Raw genomic sequence first — 24,258 nt, forward strand, 5'->3', positions numbered from 1 at the left:
ATAAAGAAAAGCAAAAAAGATCAAAACAAAAGTGTTGGTGGCGCTTACCTTATAATCCCAGCACTCAGGGGGCAGAGGCAAGTGGATCTCTGTGAGTTCAAGGCCAGCCTGGTCTACAAAGTGATTCCAGGACCTCCAAAGCAATACAGAGAAACCCTGTCTCAAAAAAATAAAAAATAAAAATAAAAGAACAAAACAAAATCCCAGAATGTCAAGGTAACAAAACAGAGGAGCAGAAAGTTCCTCCACTTACAGGAATTCATAATCTGGACATAGTGGCCATGATCCCACCACTATCCAGAGTTCAGGGCAAAGGGGCTATGAATTCAAGGCAGCTACAAAGAGACGGTGCCCTAGCTTCAGAAACAATATCAAATAAAACAAGACACAAAACCAGAGAAAGAGACAGGAATAAAAAGTTATAATGACACAATGAGAAAGGTCAACACAAACTCATCAAAAAGCATGTATCAAATAATTAAGCATTTTTATCAGCTAACACTCAGTTTTACATTAAATGTAAAAGACATAAAACAGAAATCTAAAAAATGTATTAATCCCTGAAGGTAATTCAATTTTGTAATCGTAATCCCCTAAGTAATAAAGTTTTAGCTGGAGCAATAGCAGGATTTGAGAGGATTGCAGGCTAGGGAGATAGTTTAGTTGTTAAAAGTGTTTGCTGCACAAGTAAGAGGACCTGACTGTCAATTCTCAGGACCTATGTAAAACCAGGACACAGTAGAGCATGTCTGTAATCCCTAGGCTCCTACACTGAAACGGGAAACAAGAGACAGGAAAATGCCCAGAAGGCCACTAGCCACCTAACCTGGTATATATAGGTTTGAAGACACCCTATCTCAAACAAAGTGGAAGGCAAAAATGAACACTAGATATTGTCTTCTGACCACCACATAGCATCCACATTCAAACATGCACATATACAAAAGAGAGCACACATCATACACACCACACACTGATGGGGAATGATGTCCTGTATGTCGTGAATATGTTTCTCTTATTGGTTGATGAATAAAGCTGTTTTGACCAATGGACAAGCAGGATGTAGCCAGGCAGGAAGTATAGACAGGGCTACCAGACAAGAAGAATGCTGGGAAGAGTGGCAGAGAGTGAGTTGCCAGTGAGATGCCATGTAGCTGCCAAGGAAGAAAGAGACCTGGACTTCACTGGTAAGCCAAGACCATGTGGAGATACACAGATTAATATAAATGGGTTAATAATTAAGAGAGAGCTAGCCAACAAGAAGCCTGAACCATTGGCTAAATAGTTTATAATTAATATAAGCCTCTGTGTGTTTATTTGGGACTGAATGACTGCAGGACCAGAGGGACAGAAACTTCCATCATCATCATCATCATCATCATCAACAACAACAACAACAACAACAACACACACAACAACAACAACAACAACAACACACACACACACACACACACACACACACACACACACACCCCTATACAATTTTAAAATGTTAAATACCAGGAATAGAGGTACACACCTTTAATCCCAACACTCAACAGGCAAAGGCAGGTGGATCTCTGTAAATTCATGGCCAGCCTGGTCTACAGAGCAAGTTTCAAGCCATCCACACATATATGATGAGACCCTTCTCAAAAATAAATAAGGATAGTTGGTGGTGGTGCATGCCTTTAATCCCAACACTCAGGAGGCAGAGGCAGGCAAATCTCTGTGAGTTTAAGGCTAGCCTGGTCTACAGAGTGAGTTCTAGGATAGTTAAGGCTACACAGAGAGACTCCGTCTCAAAAAAAAAAACAAATAAAAACAACTAAGTAAACAATAAAAACGTTAAAAACTCAAAAGTAGAGGTTAGAAGATAAGTAAGAAAGTGTTAAAAAATCAAAAGTAGGGTCTCAAAGATACAGCTGGGTAACAGCAGCACTTGCCTATCATGCACAAGGCCCTGGAAACAGTGCATCTCAGAAAGGACATCTGAGTATACTACTACAAAGGGCTATGACCAGCACTACAAAATATACTTATGAAAGACAACAGAGCCACTAAAGAGAAAATTGAACATCTGCTTAACAACTTACCACTTACAAAAGCAAGATAAACTAAAACAAGCCTGCAGCAAGCCCTAAACCACGCAAGTGGCAGACAACTACACATAGTGCTGAAAGGGGTCTGTGAAGTAAAGTGGGAGGACAGAAGATCTCAGATGGTCCTTAACCCACAAAACGCCCCCATGGGAGTGAATTTACAGGGCAGTGTCAAAGTGGAAAGGGCTTGGAAGTGAGTCTTATTTCTAGAATTTGTCTTAAGAAAACTGACCTATTAATTTAACATTTCTGCTTAAAAATCTGACCCACAGGCTTCAAGATATGGCTTAATGGTTTTAAGGGCAGTGGCTGTTCCTCCAGAGGACCAAGATTCGATTCCCAGAATCCATATAGTGGCTCACAACCATGTGTAACTCCAGTTCCACGAACTCTGGTGTCCTCTTCTGGCCTCCTCCAGCATGCACATGGCATATAAACATACATGCAGACAAAACATCCATACAAATAAAATAAAAATAAGTCTTTTAAAAAAAATTAGCCCACAAGATTATTTACCAGGTAAGCAAATCTATCAGCTTGACAACCTGAGTTCAACAAACAGGACCCACATAGCAAAAGGAGAGAACTAACTCCCAAAAGTTACTTTGACACATAACATACACACGGACATTAAATTTTTAAATGTAATTTAAAAAATAATAATTATCACATAATACCAAAAAGGTAAAACGCAAACAAAAACAATGTTCAAGTTGTAGATGGAGAACATATTAAAAAATGGGAAATATAAGCCGGGCGGTGGTGGCACACGCCTTTAATCCCAGCACTCGGGAGGCAGAGGCAGGCGGATCTCTGTGAGTTCGAGGCCAGGCTGGACCGACAGCCTCCAAAACAGAGAAACCCTGTCTCGTAAAACCAAAAAAAAAAAAAAAAAAGGGAAATATAACACAAAACTGAGGTCAGATCCCCAGAGTCCACAATTTTTTATTTTTTATTTTAATTTTTTTTTTTTTTTGGTTTTTCGAGACAGGGTTTCTCTGTGGCTTTGGAGGCTGTCCTGGAACTAGCTCTTGTAGACCAGGCTGGCCTCGAACTCACAGAGATCCGCCTGCCTCTGCCTCCCGAGTGCTGGGATTAAAGGCGTGCGCCACCAACGCCCAGCCACAAAACATTTTTAAATGAAAAATAAAGTGCCTCGCAAAATAAAGTATAGATACCCCAACAGACAGCAGGGACCACCAACAGCAAAACTGCCTGTGTTTCTTTTCTTTTTTGGTGTTGTTTTATCTTGTTTTGCTTTTGGAGATAGAGTTTCTGTCCTGGCTGTCCTGTACTCACTCTGTACACCAGGCTGGTCATGAATTCAGAGATCCACCTGCCTGCCTCCCTAGTGCTATAATTGAAGGAGTAAGTCACTATCACCCAGCTTTGTATTTCGAATTTTGACTCAGCGTTTTGTTTTTAGGAGACAGTCTAATTATGTAGCCCAGGCTGACCTATGTATCTCAGAAAGGCCTTGAACTCACAATCCTCCTGTGCACTGTTAGTTTTGTCAATGGCACACGAGCCAGTTAAAGACTGTGCAGAGGGGAAGTCAGGAGGGTGAGTCCTGAGATGTTTACAAAAAAAAAGGTGATTGGTCGCCAAGATCGAACCACATGAGATCACTGGCTGTGTTCACTACGTAAAGCATAGGGCACCTAGGCGCATGATAGGCTGATCTTTAAAACCACTGGCTAGCTGTTGTCCTGCTCTGCAGTTTTTTGCTTTAAAAAAATGCTTGCTGTGGGACAATAAATGAGTTCCTGCTTGACTAGACTCCCAGCTGCATCTGATTGTCTCCTGGATCCTGAGAGGCCAGGGAACCGGCTCTCAGTGCACTTACCCTTCCTTGGACCCAGCTCAGCCTTATGAGCTTGGGCTAAGACCCTGCAAATTTTGTAGGCATGCAGAAATAAGGTAAAAGAGTGTTAAGGGTCAGTTAGGCAGTGGTGGTGCATGCCTTTAATCCTAGCACTTGGGAGGCAGAAGCAGGTAGATCTCTGAGTTCGAAGCCAGCCTTGTCTACAGAGTGAGTTCTGAGATGGCCAGGGCTACACAGAGAAACCCTGTCTTGAAACCAGGGGGTTAAAAAAAAAAAAAAAAAGCTAAAGAGTCACAGAAGTTTAATCCAAGGTTCCAGGGGGGAAGCAGAAAAGAAAAAGCAATGTGTATAACACACGGGATAGGTTTGGGGTTAAGAACTGAAGGTGAAGCCTAAGCTGAAAAAGCAATTCCAGGATGTTGGAGATGCCCAGAATATGGAGCATTTTCCAAGGAAAATAGCAGGCACCAAAAGGAGCTGTCTCAAGAAAGAATCCATAGAATACATAAGGCTGACCAAGGCTGTTGAATCACATGATACCACGAGTCCCAGATGCTGGATACGAAGTTACAGGTTTGGTATTTGCTCTGCTGGGCTTCAGACTTGCTTTAGTCTGGTCTTTCTTTGCTATCTCACATTCTTCCATTTTAGAATAGCAATGTTTACTCAGTGTATATTGGGAAAGTACTTAATCATTTTGTTTTTTTGGGTTTTGGGGTTTTTTTTGTTTTTTTGTTTTTTTTTTTTTTTTTTTTTTTGGTTTTTCCAGACAGGGTTTCTCTGTGGCTTTGGAGGCTGTCCTGGAACTCTCTTGGTAGTCCAGACTGGTCTCGAACTCACAGAGATCCACCTGCCTCTGCCTCCCGAGTGCTGGGATTAAAGGCGTGCGCCACCATCGGCTGGCGTACTTAATCATTTTTTGTTTTGTTTTTAACAAGGGTTCACAGCTATGACCTTGCCTTAAGTCTCAAAATACTCTTTGAACTCTGAACAGTATTGAGATGGTTAAGACCATGGGCTTGTACAGTCAGAGTGAATACATCCTGCACTATGAAATGTCCTAAGTCTTTGGGGAACAATGGCAGAATATTACTGTTTATTAAAATATCCTCCACCCTCATATGTTTGATGAATATTTCATCTCCAACTGGTGGCACTGTTATAGGATCTTCAGGAAGTATGACTTAGCTAGCAGTAGGTTGCTGGAGTCGGGCTTGAAGGTGGTATCTCCACTTCTAATTACAGCCCAAGCTTTGTACCTAATGCACTGAGATGTGAACTATGTATACCATGTGCTCCAACCATCAGAGACCAAGCCCTCACAGTCACCATGACTGTATCTTCTAAACTGTGAATCGAGATAAAATTTTCTTCTCAAGTTACTTCTCTCAGATATTTTCTCACAGCAACCACAAAAGTAACCAGTGTACTGTATGTTGGCTTGTTTCACTTTACATAATGTCTCTAATTCCATAAAATGTGTGGTAAATGATGTGACTTCATTCTCTTTAGAACCCAGTCCTCCACTGTGCACAATGTGTATAATGTGTACATATCACATTCTTCCCCACTTATTCTCAGAATCCTCCATTGTGTATATACATCACATTTTTAAAATTTATTTATTATGTATATAGTGTTTTGTCTGCATGTGTCCCTGTAAGCCAGAAGAGGGCATCAGATCTCATTACAGATGGTTGTGAGCCACCTATGGTTGCTGGGAATTCAACTCAGGACCTCTGAAAGACCAGCTAATGTTTTTTTGCTTGGTTTGGTTTTGGTTTTGGTTTTTTTCGAGACAGGGTCTCTCTGTATTGTTTTGAAGCCTGTCCTGGAACTCGCTCAATAGACCAGGCTTGGTCTCGAACTCACAGAGATCCACCTGCCTCTGCCTCCCGAGTGCTGGGATTAAAGGTGTGCGCCACCAACACCCAGCTATACATCACATTCTTGATTTGGGATATTCTTCTGTATGCTGCAAATATGTGTTTCTTTTATTGGTTGAAAATAAAGCTGGCCTGACCAATAGCCAAGCAGAATATAGCTTCCAGGAGGAAAATCTAAACAGAGAAGAATAAAAGAAGGCAGAATCAGGAAGATGCCACGTAGCCACCAGAGAAGCAAGATGTGAGGTAACAAGCCACAAGCTTAGTGGTAAAATACAAAGTATTAGAAATGGGTTTATTTGCCAGACGGTGGTGGTGCACGCCTTTAATCCCAGCACTCAGGAGGCAGACGCAGGTGGATCTCTGTGAGTTCGAGGCCAGCCTGATTTACAGAGAGTTCCAGGACAGGCTCCAAAGCTACAGAGAAACCCTGTCTCAAACTCCCCCATCACCCCCCAAAAAATAGAAAAAGTAAAAAGAAATGGTTTAATTTGGGCAGGAAAGATGGCTCAGTGGTTAAGAGGACTGGCTGTTCTTCCAAAGGACGTAGGTTCAATACCCAGCACCCACATGGCAGCTCACAAGTGTCTGTAACTCCAGTTCCAGGGTATCTGACACCCTCACACCAATGCACATAAAATAAAGTTAAATCAATTAGTTTTTTAAGAAAGAAATGGATTAGCCGGGCGGTGGTGGCGCACGCCTTTAATCCCAGCACTCGGGAGGCAGAGGCAGGCGGATCTCTGTGAGTTCGAGGCCAGCCTGGTCTACAAAGTGAGTTCCAGGACAGCCTCCAAAGCCACAGAGAAACCCTGTCTCGAAAAACCAAAAAAAAAAAAAAAAAAAAAAAAAGAAATGGATTGATTTAATTGTAAGAGCTAGTCGGAGATATGCCTGAGCCATTGGTCAAGCAATTGTATTTAATATTAGCCTTTGAGTGATTATTTAATAAGTGTCTATGGGAACTAACAGGCAGGACAGAAAACATCCAACTACACTTTCTTTTCTACTCATTCCCAGAACCCCTGTGTGTGTGTGTGTGTGTGTGTGTGTGTGTGTGTGTGTGTGTGTGTGTGTGTATCACATTCTTTCCTACTCATTCCCAGACAGGCACCTGAACTGATTCTCTATCTTGGCTGTTATGAACAGTACTACAAGAAACATGGCTGTGCAGGTGTCTCTTCTGTATGCTGACTGCAAATTCATTTAGATACATACCCAGGTGTGGGACTACTGAGTCATAAATAGTCCCATTTTTTAGTTATTGAGGTTCTCACATTCTGGGTCCATTTTGGCAGTATTAATTTACATTCCCCCCAACTACATACCACAGTTCCCTTTTCCACAACCTCACCAACATGTTATGTCTTTTTGTTAACTGCCACTTTAACTAACTGGGATAAGACTACATCTAACTATGATTTAAATTCACATGTCCCCAATGAGATATTTTAACTCAGTTTAAACTCTAATTTTACTTTTATTTATTTTCTTGAGACATGGTCCTACTAAGTAGCCACTGGTCCATAAAGAGCAGGTTTGAGGAGTTAGCCGTTGGTACTGGTTAACTGGTCTCTATCTTATATGAAGACAACTCAGTGAGAGCCAGGACCCAGATGGGATCAAATCCCAGAAGCAGAGGGTGTTAAAAACAACACTAAATGTTTCAGAAGCATAAGGGGTAGGGATGTAACTCAATGGTTAAGTGCTTCCTTAGCATAAGCAAGACCCTGAATTTGATCCCCAGTACCATATACATTCACAGAGAGATTAAACGTATGAAAAATGATGCTTTCAGCAAAGTATGGTGGCACATGCCTGCAATGGAAGCACTCAGAAGACAGAAGCATGAGTATCACAAGTTCAAGCCCAGACAGATCTACAAAGTATTCAAGGCCAGCCATGGCTAAGTGACCAAATAATAAAAAATTAAAATAAAGAAGACAGTGCTTTCACTGTTTCTTTTTAACAGTCTCAAAAAACTCATCAGCAGGAGGAGCTAGAGAGGGCTCAGCAGTTGAGCACACTGGCTGCTCTTCCAGAAGACCTAGGTTCAATTCCCATCACCCACACAGTGACTAACTATCCTCTGTAACTTCAGTTCCCAGGTATCTGATTCCCTCCTCTGGCCTCTGTTGGAATCAGGCAATCAAGTGGTACAGAGAAAGCAAAACACCTATACACCTAAAATAAAAAAGGGATGCTGCTGCTCTTCCAGAGGACCAGGGTCTGAATTCCAGCACCCACGTTGGGTAGCTCACAACCACCAGTAGATCGGACAACCTCTTGTCTCTGCAGTTACTCACACAAGGAGACAAACACATGAACACACACAAATAAAAGCTGTCGGGCAATGGTGGCGCACGCCTTTAATCCCAGCACTCGGGAGGCAGAGGCAGGCGGATCTCTGTGACTGTGAGTTCCAGGACAGCCTGGTCTACAGAGTGAGTTCCAGGATGGCCTGCAAAAATCACAGAGAAACCCTGTCTCAAAAAACAAATAAACAAAAAGTTTCTTGAACAACCAGAACAAAGACTTCACAAACGGTGGAGCCTAATCAGATGAGAGGGAAGATGATCAAAAGCCCAAGAAAAATTGCTACAGAGAAAAATAAAGGAAGCACACAAAATTTCTCTCCCACCCCGGTATACAAGGTAGCTGAGACGTGACAGGGTCAACTGAAAAGATTACTATTGTAGGTGTGGATAAGGTGGCCAGAAAACAACTGGGGGGGGGGTAGGGAGAGGGAAGAGGGAGGGAGGGATGGAGGGGAGGGAGGGAGGAAGTGGGGGACGGACGGAAGGACACTGAGGTAAGAGGATAACCTGAACCCAGGCCATCCTGGGACACAAAGTAAGGGTTCACCTGAAAAACAAGTAAATGAAACAGCCAGGTGTAATGACTCCTAACCCCAGAACGGTGGCTGAGGCAGCTGTATTACTACGAACTACAGGCCAGCTGGGGGTACTTAGTTCCACACAGACTGACTCGGACTTCGTTTCAGAAAAACCTACATAAGTGAACAGACATTTTAAAGTTAACACGTAGTTTGCCTTTCCTGGCCATTCATACTATACAGATACCACACACACGCAAAATGTACAAGAATCACGGATTCTTGTAAGATCAAGGCCAGCCTGGTCTAAACAGCAAGTTAAAAGACCAGCCCGGGCTCCGGGGTGATACCCTGTCTTTAAAAACAAAACCCGAAACAAAACAAGAACCGTTTTTCTCACACGTCAAAATCCCAAAACACAGAGAATGCAAACATCCTGCCAGGGATGAGCGCAACCCCCAATTCGTCAAAGTCGCGGGGCTCCCAGGTGCTAGACCTGGGGACAGACCTGCGGGGACAGCGGCTCGGAAGCTGACAGTGCACCTCGGGGCGCCGGCCCGGGGAGGTCCCGGGTGCCCGGCGTCCTTGCCGCTCGCTCTACCTCAGCTCCCAGCTCTACGCCGAGAAGGAAGCCGCGCACCCACCGCCGACCAACGGTGCCGGGGGCGTTGAGAGCCCCGCCTTCCCGGCCGCTCCGAACTGGCAGCCGCGCGCCTGCCGAGAACGCGGCTCGCGGGAGTGCAGACGAGGGAAGGGCCTTCCCGAGGCCGGACCACGCGCCAAGCCCGGCCGCCGGTCCCTCTCCGCGCCGCCCGGCCCCTCGGCCCCGCCCGCCCACGACAAAGCGCCGCCGCGGCCTGGGCCTGACGCGACGCGGGCGGCAGCACCGCCGAAGGCGACCCGCCCGGCACGCCACCGCCGCCAGCTGCCTACCAACCCGGCCTCTCACCCCGCTGTCGCCGTTCCAGTCACCCTACACCTCGAACCGCGCTCCGCTCGTCAGGACAGCCGGGAGGCCCGAGCGCGCCGCCGCCGCCGCCGCTCGGCGCATCCGGGTCCACGGGCGCACGAAACAGCAGCGCCGGGGTTACGGCAAGCGGCGAGGGACTAACGGCTACAAGTCCTGCAACGCTGGTCACAGCCGCGCGAGGTCGCCGGCTCCAGATGGCAGAGGCAAGGGGCGGGGAGGCAAGGGGCGGGGCTACATATAGGCGGCGCGTTGGGCGGTCCGGGCGGGATCCAGAGCGCTGAGGGCTACCTCAGAGTCGCCTCTGAAAGGCCTCAGCGAGCGAAGCGAGTTAAGACTGTTTCGGCCGGGCGTTGGTGGAGCACGCCTTTAATCCCGAATCCCAGCACTCGGGAGGCAGAGGCAGGCGGATCTCTGTGAGTTCGAAGCCAGCCTGGTCGACAAGAGCTAGTTCCAGGACAGCCTCCAAAACAATACAGAGAAACCCTGTCTCGAAAAACCAAAAAAAAAAAAAAAAAAAAAAAAGACTGTTTCGGTCCGCGCCCGGCATTGGTGGCGCACGCCTTTAATCCCAGCACTCGAGAGGCAGAGGCAGACGGATCTCTGTGAGTTCGAAGCCAGCCTGGTCTACAGAGTGAGTGCCAGGATGGGCTCCAAAGCTACACAGAGAAACCCTGTCTCGAAAAGCAAAACAAAAGCAAAAAAGACTGTTTCGGTCAATACGGAGGGCGTCAGCGCGGAAGCAGGGAAGAGCCGTTGGCTCAGCAGGTGGCCGCTAGGGGCGACCCCGTCAGTACGAGGAGCCTCAACGCTAGGGGAAGTTCAGGCAAGCTCGGGGCGTGATGTCACCAGTACAAGGCGGAGCCTCAAAGTTTGGGGACGTTCTGGCAAGCTCGGGCGTGGCCTCGTCAGTACGAGGTGGAGCCTGATGTTTCCCTCCGTTACGCATTCTGGAGGGCGGGGACTCACCATTCTGGGAGCCCAAGACTAGTTAGGAAAAGCTCGGCGGACCTGATCGCGTCCTCTGGGTAGTAGCGTTGTCTTCCTGGGGACTAAGGGACTAGCCCCAGTATCGCTGGGTTTCACAGAGAGGAGGCGGTGAGGTGAGCAGAAGTGTGAAAACACATCCAGGGTCATCATTAAGCAGCAGAGAAATGCAAGTGAAAACCGAGACGAAGGCTGAGGTAGGATTCATTGCTGTGCAAGTTTGGGGCCAACCTGGACTGGAGAGTGAGACTTGTTTGTTTGTTTGTTTGTTTGTTTGTTTGTTTGTTTGTTTGGACAGGGTTTCTCTATGTAACAATCCTGCTGTCTTGGAACTCGCTTTGCAGATCAGTCTGGCCTCGAACTCACAGAGATCCTCCTGCCTCTGCCTCCGCTGCTAAGATTAAAAGAGCATAGCCACCCAGCATTGCCAGCTAAAACACATTTTAAAAAAGAAAATTAGCCAAGCATGGTGGCACAAACCGGTGACTCCTTTGGAGTCACATGTAAGATATTTTGTATAGCAAATGTTTAATTTATGATTTCTAACAGCAACAAGTTAGTTACAAAGTAGGGACAAAATAATTTATGGTTGGGGGGGTCACCACAACATGAGGAACTATATAAAAGGGTTGCAGTTAGGAAGGTTGAAAAGCACTGCAGTGTTAATACCAGCACTTAAGAGCCTGAAGGAAGAAGATCTGGGATTCAGGGCTAGCCTCATCCACAAAGCATGTTCAAGGGTGTCCTGGAATACTCGAGACTCTGTCTCACAAAAACAGGAAGGAAATGTGTTAGGAAGAAGGGTCCAGAGGAAGGTGTACAAGATAAAGGAAAGGGAAGGTGAATGTGATCAAAATAAACCTGCATGAAACAGTCAAATAATAAATTATCTTTTTAAAACCCAACAAGGAGTTGGGGCAGCTGGAAAGATGGTTTAGCTCTTAAGAGCATTTAGGGATCTTCAGAAGGTCCTGAATTCAGTTCCCAGAACCCACAATCAGGTGGTCCACAACCATTTGTAACTAGCTCCAGAAAATCTGGCACTTTCTTCTGGCTTCCAAAGGCATTTACACACACAAGTAAATAGTAGAATAATTTAAAAAAACAAAAACAAAACAAGAGGGACTGGGCACTACTGCTCTAACAGAAGACCAGAGTTAGGTTCGTAGCACCCACATCAGGGAGCTTACCTGTACACACACATTTTTTCCAGATAGAGGTTCAACCTTGGCTATTCTGGAATTCACTCTGTAGACCACAATGGCCTCAAACTCACAGAGATCTGCCTTCTGCCTCCTCAGTGCTGGGATTAAAGATTTTATTTTGTTGTTTTTTGTTGGTTTGTTTGTTTTTTGAGACAGGGTTTCTCAGTGTAACAGTCCTGACAGTCCTACTTGCTTTGTAGACCAGGCTGGCCTCACTTCCAGAGATCTACTTGCCTTTCTCTCCTGGGTGCTGGGATTAAAGTTGTGTGCCACCACTGCTGACCTGAGATTTCCATTCTTTTTTTTTTTTTTTTTTTTGAGACAGGGTTTCTCTGTAGCTTTGGAGGCTGTCCTGGAACTCACTTTGTAGACCAGGCTGGCCTCAAACTCACAGAGATCCACCTGCCTCTGCCTCCTGAGTGCTGGGATTAAAGGCGTGCGCCACCAACGCCCTGCGAGATTTCCATTCTTTACTGTCAAGATTTTATTTGTTAATTAGGTGTGTGTATGTGTGTCTTATGTGTGGGTATGTGCACATGAATGCAGTGCCCTCAGAGACCAGAAGAGGGGACTGAACCCTCTGGAGCTAGAGGTATAGTCATATATAAACTGCCCAGTAGGGGTCCTGGGAATTGAACATGGGTCCTCAGCAAGAGTGGCAGGAACTCGTATCTACTGAGTCATCTCACCAACCCTTAAAATAAAATTTAAGCCGGGCGGTGGTGGCACACACCTTCAATCCCAGCACTCGGGAGGCAGAGGCAAGCGGATCTCTGTGAGTTCGAGGCCAGGCTGGACCAACAGCCTCCAAAACAATACAGAGAAACCTGTCTCGTAAAACCAAAAAAAAAAAAAAATTAAAAAAAAAATAAAATTAAAAAAAATTTTTTTGACTTATCTATTTTACATCTTGCGTATAAATGTTTTGCCTTCCTGCCTGCCTGCAGCCTGTTGGATCCGAAGTTGCATATAGTTGTGAACCACCATATAGATGCTGGAAATCAAACCCAGATCCTCTTTAAGCAAAATGCTCTTAGCTGTTAAGACGTCTCCTCTCACCAGGCCCTGGACTATAAGTACTTACTTGCCATTCTAAACAAACTAAAAAACTCAGGTTGTGGGATGAAGACATCTGTGCAGGCCTAAAGGCTGAATGTGCTAGAAATTTGAGTATGCCTCACCCATAAAAGGCAAGGGAGGTTCTGGGAGGATAACACTGGACTGAAGGGGGCGTTCCAGGTCTATTGCTGAGGTAGTTTAGTGACAGTGGGTGTGCATTGAGGGGTAAGCTTCAAACCCAAGCTCTGTGCAGGCAGGTGGAAGTCAGGCTTCCAAATTTGTGTTGGTGTCTCAGGGACAGAATGGACAGGGGGAATGTCCTAAGACCAGAAAATGAAAAAAACCAAAGTTCCATTTCACGGCTCCACTGCTCAGGTGGGAGCCGCCACCTGCCGAAGGGCATGAACAATCATGCAGTTTTAAAAAGGAGACCCAAAAGAGGTAAAGAACACCAGGACATGGGAGCACCCCACTTGAGGTCTCTCCAAAGTAGCATGAAGTCACAGCCAAGAGCTCAGATTACCAAGGTAGCCACCTCAAAGAAAATGGGACTGGACACAAAGAGCAGGCCAGGATGGAAGACAGGGGGTACAGGTAGCTGTTGGGAGCACCCTCAGGCAGCTCCCAGCTGAGCAGTGAGTGAGCAAAGGCACAGGTGGGTGGCATGCAGCAGGACATGCAGAACACACCACTGCACCCACCTACATCTACTGCCTGCCTGCCCGCCTGTCAGTCACACCCTCACGCTGACCCTTTGTGCCCGTCAGCGACCCCTCACACAGCGGCGTCCCCAGCCATCTCACAGCCAGACACGGAAACGGGAAGAATAATTCACTAAGCAAAACATATTTAATAGGAAAAAAATCACTTCTTTTTTTAAAAAAGTGTCCTTTCATGCTAAGGTGTATACACACAATGCATGGGCCGAAAGAGGCAACTGATTCCTGGGATGAGAAATGTAATATCCTGAGGTTGTGAAGCCAGGCTACATCCACAAGCTGGTCCCAAAATTCTTGGCTTCCGTGTCCCGAGAGACAGGCAAGTGCAGAGACTCCAGCCTCAACCCTCACAGCAGTGGCCAGCAGCTGTAGTTTCAGTCAGTGTCTCCGTCCCCTTCGCTGCCCTCCAGGGAACTGGGGACCTGTAGGAAGGGAGACAAGAAAAGGACTGTGAGACCCAACTTGTAGGCACTGCCATGTGTGGGGCATGGGGGAAACAATGGAATCCTGGGCATAGTGCCAAGTGCCTGAGCTAAGCCACCAGAGGGACAGAAACCGACTACAACTGAACAGGTAGGCACAGGCAGCCTACACCTTTAATGGTGACCAGACAGACTACTCAGCAGCTTCAGCCCAATGCCAGCCCATGAGCAAGCCTTGCCTAGAGGTCACAGAGTGGGGCAGGAACAGGAGGTAGTCCAGGGACCACACAACCCATTGCTCCAGGGGCTGTGTGACTGGGGATTCCCTGTGACTCAGCTTACTCTCTACAACTGGGGCTGAAGACAAGTGTTTACCCAGCCCACCCAGCCCCAGTATGTACACACGAGCACCCTGTAGACCAGGCTCCCACCTTGGCACCTGTGCCGGCTGCTCCACGGGCAGTGGCATTGAAGTTGTGGATAGGCAGAGTGCTGAGCCACTGGGCCATGGATCGCTCATCCCGCTCGGTGCTGACGATGGTAGGATAGATGTGTTGCTCCTTGAAAGCAGCCACCTTCCCTTCCTCCTGCGCCCAGTCCAGGGGTTCATGGAGCCCATCGCTACCAAAACGCTGATTGTACTTCTCAAAGTGCACCCTCTCCAGGACTAGGCCAAGCCCCGGAGCCTTGGGCACATCCACCTTCTCCTCGCCCCAGCTGCGTTCCAGCACACTCTCAGGGGCATAACCCTTCACAATGGCTACCACCAGGCCAACCATCTTCCGGATCTGGTGCATCATGAAGCTCTGGCCCTTCACCTTGATCACAGCAAACTCCAGGCCCTCCCGTACAAAGGGCTCTTCACAGTACATTTCCAGAATGTAGCGCCGTGCACTGGGCTCTTTTGGCCCCTTCTGTGAGGTGAAGTTGTGGAAGTTATGGGTGCCCTTGTAGCAGGCCAGAAGCCGGTTGACCTGCTGCAGGGTCTCCGCACTTAAGCGATAACTCTCATCCTGTACATCCCGGTCTTTGTGGGCAAAGGCAAAGGTGGGCAGCATGTAGCAGTAGGTCCTGGCATCACACTTGTTCTTGGAATTGAAGCCACCCGTGACCCTCTTCAATCCTACAGGGCAGCACGTAAGAAACCCAGGTGAGTAGGAACACTTCCAGGGTGGGACATCCTGACAGCATGATTCTGGCACCACTTGCCCAGGACAGGTACCCAGTTCTGACTCTGAACTCAGAATCCACACAGTGCTGAAACCCAGATTGAAATAAACACAGATGACAAAAACTTAAGGTTCTGCTGGGACTGGAGCTGGCAAACATGCCAAGCCCAGGCTATAAACCAGAATTTTTTTGTTTTTTTTTTTTTTGGTTTTTACGAGACAGGGTTTCTCTGTATTGTTTTGGAGGCTGTCGGTTTAGCCTGGCCTCGAACTCACAGAGATCCGCCTGCCTCTGCCTCCCGAGTGCTGGGATTAAAGGCGTGCGCCACCACCGCCGGCTCTGCAGCAGCTTTTGACCAGACCTTGGGTCATGAGCCACCTGAAGGGGGCAGCTAGACCCTAGAAAGCGAAGTCTTTCTACAGTACAGCAGGAGATTTCAATAGCAAGAAAATGCCAACTATTGGGCAAAACTGAGGTTCTCACCCCTAGCTGAGGAGCTTTGGCAAACTTACGGCTGCAAAGAAAGTTGTTTTTCTTCAGTGTACAGCCCCTAAGAGGTTACCTGTGCTCCAGTAGATGGTCCTACACCAATGCACATACAAGCAGTGGTAAGTAGGAGGGAAAGGCACTAGGGAGGAGAGGAGACAAGAATTGGAAGGGAGGGAATGGGGGTAGATTTTGATCAAAACACGTAAGAAATTCTCTAACCATTAAAAAAAAAAATGCCTGGGCTGAACACAATGGCAAATGCCTTCCCCCACACTCAGGAGGTGGAGGCCGGCCTGGTCTATATAGTGAGTTCCAGGATAGCCAAGGCTACATACTGAGACTCTGTTTCAAGAAACAAAGCAAAGCTGGGAGGTAGTGGTACTCTCCTTTAATCTTAGCACTTTGGAGACAGAGGCAGGTGGATCTTTGTGACTTTGAGACCAGCCTGGTCTACAGAGTTCCAGGACAGCTGGGGCTGTTACAAAGAGAAACTCTGTCTCAAAAAAAACAAACAAACAAACAAAAAAAATTAAAGAAGTTAAAGGGGGTTGGGACAGGAGAAATGGCTCAATGGTTAAGAGCACTGGCTGTTTTTCCTGAGAACTTGGGTTCATTTCCTAGCACCCACATGTCAGATTACAGCTCTCTGTATCTCACAGTTCTAGAGGACCTGATACCCTAACACAGACATACACACAGGCAAAACAACAATGCATGTGAAATAAAATAAACAATTTTAAAAAAACTTAAAAGGGGCTAGAAATATGGGTTGGAACAAGCATAAGGCTCCAGATTCTAAAAGTTCATTTGCCGATCCCATTATAAAAGAGCACAGCTGGCCTTGTTTTAACCATCTGCCTACATGGCCACAACCATCATGAGAAAGGAACTGTGCACTCAACTAGCTAACCCTAAGGGAGTAACAATGAACATTCACAGCACCCCACCACCTGCCGAGCACCTGCAAGATTCTCCATTTCATTCCCAAAGGGCTTGGCCAGAAGTGGCAGGGCAAGCACAGCCTCTATCCACATGAGGCGGGCCACTCAGGTGCTTGCACAGGGAGGGAAGCTTACCTAGAATCCGAATGTTGGATGGAAGGTGGCTGTTGATCTTGTCCAGAATGTCATCAATTAGCCACACCTTTAGGGATACTACCTGCCCAGCTGCAGAAACACCCTGCAAAGAAAGCAGAGCAGAGGAGAGGTGGGTTAGGGGGTCTTGTCCTCCAGCACAACCCTTGTACCCTGGTCCTGAGGCAGAAGCAGCCAACACTCCAGCTCAGCCAGCAGCACCCCATTCTGGTCCTGCACAGGCGACAAGCAGTTATAGCAGCATCTTGTTCTCACTGTGCTTGTTCTTGTTGTTTGTTTGGGGGACGCTTTGGGGAATGGGTCTCCCCAAGTAATCCTAGCTGGCCTGTAACTCACTAGGTACACCAAGCTGACCTCAAACTTGTAACAGTCTTCCCGCAATGCCTCCTCCTCTGCTGGGATGACAAATGTGTATAAGTAGACCAAGAGTTCTCTTGTTTGTTTTGAGACAGAGTCCTGCTATAAAGCCTTCAACTCTGTAGCCTAGGCTATCTCTGAACTTGAAATCCTTCTACCAGCCGGGCGTTGGTGGCCCATGCCTTTAATCCCAGCACTCAGGAGACAGAGGCAGGCAGATCTCTCTGAGTTTGAGAACAGTCTGGTCTACAGAGCTAGTTACAGAACAGCCTCCAAAACAATACAGAGAAACCCTGTCTCAAAAAAACAAAAAGAAAAAAAATCCTTCTGCCTTAGCCTCACAACTTCTAGGACCATATATATGTATGTATATGTGTGTGTATGTATATGTATATGTATAGCCTGGTTGTGTTATAGAACACATAAATGCTTTCAAGCCCTACCAACCCAACCTACACACAGCAGGTTCCTCTGGAGGTCAATCCAATCATAAAGACCTAGGCCCAGCCATGTGTTTATATGTCCCAGGCCTGGGAATGTGATGCAGCCTATCAAGGTATGCCCTCAAGTGCCACCATCAACCAGGAATTGATTCCAAGCCAATCAGAGACAGCAGTATTTAACCTTGTGATTTGCAGTACAAAAGCTAGGCCATAGCTACATTCAGCCTCTTCTGTGGGATGAGCCACTGTGGCAATATGCTTATCACATGGGTACACAATGTTGTTCAAGACCTCTCACCTGGGCAGGAGAGATGGCTGAGTAGTGATAGCAATTGCTATGCAAGTCTGACTACCTGATTCCCAGAGTGAGCCCATGCTAGAAATGACTACTCAGAAGTTGTCCAGACTTCCACATGTACACACCCATACTCACACACAATAACAATAATAAAAAGTCCTAGTACCCACATAGGGAGGGGAAGACATGTCCCACTGGTAGATGCTCACAGACTGTATGTTGCAATGAACACATCTTGGCTGTGCAGATGGCATAAATGGTATAAGTTGTTGCACTGCAGGCAACTGTTCATAATTTGTTTCTTTTGAAGACTGAAATCCCATCACCATCCAATCACAAAGACAGCCTATGAGACCTGCCTTGTTTAGAACCAAACCAGCCTGTGTTGGTCTTTGCCCTGGAGTTATGGGAGGTATAAGCCACCAGATGTAGGAACCAAATTCTAGTCCTCTAGAAGAACAGTAAATGCTCTTAAATGCTAAATCTTCTCTCTAACCCAATAATCATCTCTTTTGTTGTTTCAGATTTAAAAAAAAAAATCAAAACCAAAATTAAGGGGGGAAAAAAATCCACCCATCTGCCGGGCGGTGGTAGTGCACACCTTTAATCCCAGCACTAGCACTCGGGAGGCAGAGGCAGGCGGATCTCTGTGAGTTCGAGACCAGCCTGGTCTACCGAGCGAGTTCCAGGACATGGTCCAAAAAACAATACAGAGAATCCCTGTCTCGAAAAAGCAAAAAAAAAAAAAAAAAAAAAAAAAAAATCCACCCACCTAAACAATGCAGTCACCCTAATAATCATATCCACTTTGGGGGGGGGCTATTGTACATGGCTGTAAGACAAAGATGTACCACCATTTGCTGCCTTTGGCCTGAGATAGAGCTGTCCAAAATAGCAAAGGCCAGTAAAGACAGAGTCTTATGCAGCCCATCTGGGACCCAGCACCAGCTTAGCAGTCCACGCTCCTGGCCCTCCCTACAACAAAACAAAGTGTTCTTTCCCCCAAATAAATACTAGCATGATAGACAAGCACCACCAACTCAGTCAACCTATGTTATTTTGTATTTTCTAAGTAAAACAGATCACAAACCATGTCACTATTATCAAAATTGCTATCATGCCTCATCAGGCATAGCCTCTGGCTAGGATCCCTTCTGACAGGCGGACCCTGAGGGGACAGGACAAGTGAAAGCTGCAGGCAAATGGGGCACATACCTTGTCTGTGCGAGCACATCGCTGAAAGGACATCTTCCTCATGTCTGTGCCATGGTTTTCAGGGATACAACCTGCCTGGACTAGGGCAGATACCAAATCATCTTCAATGGTCCTGAACTGAGAGGACCCCAGATTCCTCTAAAGAAAAAAATGGACATCCTGTTTTCATGAGCTCTTGGGAATATATGCATGCCAGGAAGCTGAGCGTCATTTCTGGAATCAGCTCCAATGCTACACCTCTCAGCCTGCGCTAACCGTGGTCCAGGGTGTGTGGGACCATACAAGCTCAGACACATCAGATACATCCTACCAGTTCCCAAAAAAAGAATGGATCCATGCTTCGCAGAGAAAACCTTCCCAAGGGAAACAGGCCTATGAGCACCTCAGCCAAGTGTGTAAGAACATCTTTCCAAGGTCTGCCTTCATTGCCACTGAAGTTCACCCCAAAAGGCACCATAAAGTCAGGGACGCTTCCCAAATCACATAAAAAGGTTGTAAGCCAGGCTTTGGTGGCACATGCCTTTAATCCCAGCACTCGGGAGCCAGAGGCAGGCGGGTATCTGTGAGTTAGAGACCAGCCTGGTCTACAGAGCAAATTCCAGGACAGCCTCCAAAACAATACAGAGAAACCCTGTCTCAAAAAAACCAAAAAAAAAAAAAAAAAGTGACCACAACCCTCACTCAGTGCTGTGAGCCAGGCAACTTTGTCATTTCCCTAATGGGTAAACTGAGGCAAACAGGATCTTACTGGGAAGGCACAAAATTCTTCAGACAGCCTACAGTAAAAACTTTCCAGACTGGAGATACGGCTCAGAGGTTAAGAACACTGGCTGCTCTTCCAGAGGTCCTGAGTTCAATTCCCAGTAACCACATGGTAGTTCACAATCATATGTAGTGAAATCCAGTGCCCTCTCCTGGCCTGCAGAGACACATACAGATAGAACACTATATACATAATAAATAAATCTTAAAAAACAAAAACTTTGCCGGGCGTTGGTGGCGCACGCCTTTAATCCCAGCACTCGGGAGGCAGAGGCAGGCGGATCTCTGTGACTTCGAGGCCAGCCTGGTCTACAAAGTGAGTTCCAGGACAGCCTCCAAAGCTACAGAGAAACCCTGTCTCAAAAAACCAAAAAAAACCAAAAACTTCCCATAATCAGAACTGCCCTCCAAAAAGCAGAGGAGCCACCCCAGGAGTAGTGAACACTCTGTGTTCTCACCAATGTCACAGTCTGTACAGATCAAAAGCAGCAAAGTAGCCTTAAGTCACCACTACTATCCACTCACAAAATGAGTTTCACTGTGAAGCCTATATATAATATATATATATTTTTTTTTCTTTCTTTCTTAAACTGGAGAGGGGAAGGTCTGACTCTGAAGCCCAGACTATTTTGAATTTGCAAGCCTCCTGCATCAACTTCATGAATGCCTGGATGGCAGGCCATGTGTCACCATACCAGTCAGTCTATGATTTTTTTTTTTTTTTTTGGTTTTTCAAGACAGGGTTTCTCTGTGGCTTTGGAGGCTGTCCTGGAACTAGCTCTTGTAGACCAGGCTGGCCTCGAACTCACAGAGATCCGCCTGCCTCTGCCTCCTGAGTGCTGGGATTAAAGACGTACCACCAACGCCCGGCTTTGTCTATGTTTTTTAAAGTAAAACAGAACATGACTGTGGCACTGCTTGTCATCCATTCTTAAAATTATTATCATGACTGAAAGCCACTGTTTTGGTTGAACACATCACAGCAATGAATTCCATCCTGTGGATCAAGACTGAGGTATTTTGTTGTTAGTGGGTTTTATTTTGTTTTTGTTTTTCAAGACAGTTTCTCTATGAACAGCCTTGGCTGTCCTGGAATTCACTTTGTAGACCAGGCTGGACTTGAGTCACAGACATCCTCCTGCCTCTGCCCTCCCCAGTGCTGGGATTAAAGGAATTCGCAGCCACCACCCGTCCTCTTTTTCTTTTCTTTTCTTTTTTTTGAGACAGGGTCTTTCTGCATAGCCCTGGCTGGGATTAATGTTGTACACCACCACCGTCTGGCGATGACTCAGTTGACTCAGTGGTTAAGAGCTCTGGAGGACTGGGTTGGATTCTCAGCTCCCAGATGACAGCTCACAATTGCCTGTCACTCCAATCCCAGGGGATCTTACACCCTCTTCTAATCTCTATAGGTAATGCATGCACATGGCACACAGACATACAAGCAGGCAAAACACCCAGAGACACAAAATAAAAATAAAAGTTAAAATTTGTTTCAACCCCTGGTGTGTGGTGGCACATTTATTCCCAGTGCTCTGGATACAGAAGCAGGCGGATCCCTTTGAGTTTTAGGCCAGCCTGGTCTACAGAGCAAGTTTCAGGACAGCCAGAGGGCTACACAGAGAAACCCCGTCTCGAAAAACAAAACAAAAAAATTGTTTTAAGAAAAATTACACCGGGGCCGGGTGTTGGTGGCCCAATGCCTTTAATTCCAGCACTCGGGAGGCAGAGGCAGGTGGATCTCTGTGAGTTCGAGGCCGGGCTGGACTGACAGCCTCCAAAACAAAAAAAGAAAAAGAAAAATCTCGTAAAACAAAAGAAGAAAAAGAAAAATTACGCCCAAACCCTTTAATCCCAGCACTCGGGAGGCAGATCTCTCTGTGTGTTGTGAGTTCAAAACCAGCCTGGTCTACAGAGTGGAGTTCCAGGACAGCCTCCAAAACAATACAGAGAAGCCCTGTCTCGAAAAAAACAAAAAAAATAAAAATAAAATAAAAAGAAGAAAAAGAAAAATTAGAAATGGGAACACTGTTAACAGCAGAAGTGACAACAAGGAACAAGATTCTTCCACACTGGTCAGCGCCCCTTTCAGAAGGTTAACTTGGCGGGTTAGAGACAGAGAGCCTAGGTGCCAGCTTGCCCCAGGGCCCCTAGTGCTCTTCAGCAGGGTGCATCTGCTCCTCAGGATGCTAGACAGGTAGCGCCTGCCAGCTCTCTGGTCTCCACTCTTGGCATCAGTAAACCTGCCCCATGTCACGAAGTTCTGTGCAGATGCCATCCTAATGATTAGGACTCACAGCTCCCAAGGTCACGTATATGGGCCACAGAGCGGGCCTATCCACAGTGGAAGACAACCACCCAAGTCTGGAGGACTCTCAGTGTTTACTATTTCCTGGGACAACCTTGCTCTACGTAACATCAGGGAACCCGGAGCTGGCCCAGGTAGGTGCCGACCGGGCGCAGCCCTCCTCACCTGCATGCCGTGGTAGCCTTTGCCGGAGTAGGCCATGAGCAGCACAATTTTGCGCTTTGGCAGTTTGCGTGGAGCCTCTTCATCCTCGCCGCCCTTGATCCTCTTGGGAGGATGCTGCGTCTCCTCCCAGACCCAGCCACCTCGGACCTTCCGGTCTGGTTGGTGTGAGGCCAGCGCTGGTGGCACCTTGTTTGCAGCCATAGGGGGCAGGCTGAAAAAAAACAGGCATGAGTGACCAAGGTGGTAAAGGATACCAAGAATAGAGGCTTATGGGAGGCCCCAGCTCTTCCAGCCTCAATGGTCTCTGAAGAATGACAGATCAGCTCGGCTCATCAATGACAAGAGCAGAGCTGGGGTGGGGAAACAGTGGCAACTCGGGGGTGGAGTTAGAGGCTCAGTTGGACACAAGCAGGCCAGAGGCAGACAACTCAGGGCAATACGAGGCAGAGGTAAGACACGGGTAAGCATGCAGAGGCAGGCAGGCAAGCAGTGGGAACTCAGGGCAGAGGCGCCGGTCGCGGGGTCTTTACCCGGGCACGCGCGGACCAGGGCACGCCGTCCACCGTCCCCAGGCTCTCAGCAATGCAGCCCACAGGCGGGGGAAGCCCATGCGCGGCAGGGTGGCGAGCAGCGACCCTCGACCTCACGGATCCCTGACGAACTCTGCACCCCTGGACACCCTTGCCCTGTCTTCCTGAATTCTTAGCTCCGGCCCTGTGGCGCTCCTGATCCTAGGTTGACCTGTCACCCCCAGATCCCCTGCCCTCCGCCCGCCAGCCCGCCGCCTCCCCAGAGACGGCGCAGCCGGCGCGTGTGCGGAGCGAGGAATGTCCCGCCAGCCCCACTCACGGCGCCGCGGACCCCCGGAGCCGACCACGTGGACGAAGGCGGAAGCGGGCCAGCGTTGGAAGGCGGCCGAAGGCGGACAAAAAGTCTTTCTGGGACGCGCCTAGTGGGGTGGACCCAGTGGGTGGGGCTTCCCAATCAGGATCAAAGCTAGCCTAGATGCGGCTCTCCCTAGAATCTAAAGGCTGGCCGCTGCTGTGTCTTGAAAAGTGAAACCGCTTCATTAAAATGTGCAGGTTAGGAATGCACCAGGGAGCCAATCACCAGGCAATAACTGTTAAAGCCCAGATAACCCCAGCACTATCTCAGTGGTTCGGAGTGGGCCCTTGCGTGAACGCCCAACGTATCAACCCTGGCGTTGATTGAGAGATCACACCTGCTCTTGCAGTTTTCACCACTGGTTTTGCGGTATGCCGACCATCAAGCATGCCAGCATTTGTCGTTTCCAGAAAATGCTCCAGTTGCCAGACACTGATGTGTTTAATGGCATGAATCCACGGGTATCATGTTGTCTCCATGTTACTGATGAAGCTGGGCACAGGTTCTGGTCCTGGGTCACATAAATAGTATCTAGCCAGGTGTCTACATTCAGTTCCATTTCCTTTTCCTTTGAGAGTCTTATCAGCCTGGAACTCACACAGATAGATGGGGGGGCGCATGCCTTTAATCCCAACACTTGGGAGTCAGAGGCAGGCAGATCTCTGTGAGTTCAAGGTCAGTCTGATATTATGTATCCCTGACCAGCCTGCAACTCACATAGATAGGTAGGTGGATGGGTAGATGGATGGATAGATAGATAGATAGATAGATAGATAGATAGATAGATAGATAGGTAGGTAGATAGGTAGATGGGAAGGAAGGACAGCCAGACAACTATATAAGCCAGGCAATGGTGGCGCACACCTTTAATCTCAGTACTCGGGGAGGCAGAGGCAGGCGGATCTCTGTGAGTTCGAGGCCATCCTGGTCTATAGAGTGAGTTCCAGGACTAGGTCTACACAGAGAAACCCTGTCTTGGGAACAGTATGTATGTATGTATGTACGTATGTATGCAAGGACTAAGGTAAGCACACCCATGCCCACCCAGGTCCTGTCCCCGAACTTGGCAACCCTCCTACATCAGC

General features: G+C 47.4%; 2 protein-coding genes across 16 annotated transcripts in view; both read right to left on the minus strand.

Annotated features, from left to right (window-relative positions):
• Ep400 (E1A binding protein p400) overlaps window positions 1-9,726 on the minus strand; it is a 107,116-nt gene extending 97,390 nt beyond the window's left edge. For 7 of the 13 annotated variants that reach the window (XR_005871093.1, XR_005871091.1, XR_005871094.1 and 4 more), the window contains exon 1: window positions 9,578-9,725. The gene's annotated coding sequence lies outside the window, so the exon portion shown is untranslated. Of the gene's footprint in view, window positions 1-9,136; window positions 9,359-9,577 lie in introns of those variants that run through there. The other 6 variants (XR_005871090.1, XR_005871087.1, XR_005871096.1 and 3 more) reach the window with 4 other exon arrangements.
• Window positions 9,727-13,676: 3,950 nt separating this feature from the next.
• Window positions 13,677-23,234, minus strand: Pus1 (pseudouridine synthase 1). 3 transcript variants are annotated; one of them, XM_005085313.4, is made up of 6 exons: window positions 23,138-23,234; window positions 22,289-22,499; window positions 19,054-19,191; window positions 16,723-16,825; window positions 14,419-15,110; window positions 13,677-13,987 (listed from the first exon to the last, which is right to left on the minus strand). In XM_005085313.4, the coding sequence occupies exons 2-6, from the start codon at window positions 22,487-22,489 to the stop codon at window positions 13,940-13,942; spliced, it is 1,182 nt and encodes a 393-aa protein (XP_005085370.1). In that variant the 5' UTR covers window positions 22,490-22,499; window positions 23,138-23,234; the 3' UTR covers window positions 13,677-13,939. The 3 variants fall into 3 exon arrangements, with proteins under 3 accessions (XP_005085370.1, XP_005085369.1, XP_040587397.1); XM_005085312.3 differs by lacking the exon at window positions 23,138-23,234 and adding an exon at window positions 22,819-23,131; XM_040731463.1 differs by lacking the exons at window positions 19,054-19,191; window positions 23,138-23,234 and adding an exon at window positions 22,819-23,131.
• Window positions 23,235-24,258: the final 1,024 nt, after the last annotated feature.

Source organism: Mesocricetus auratus, unplaced genomic scaffold (genome assembly GCF_017639785.1).
Source record: "Mesocricetus auratus isolate SY011 unplaced genomic scaffold, BCM_Maur_2.0 Super-Scaffold_100025, whole genome shotgun sequence".
NCBI lineage: Eukaryota > Metazoa > Chordata > Mammalia > Rodentia > Cricetidae > Mesocricetus > Mesocricetus auratus.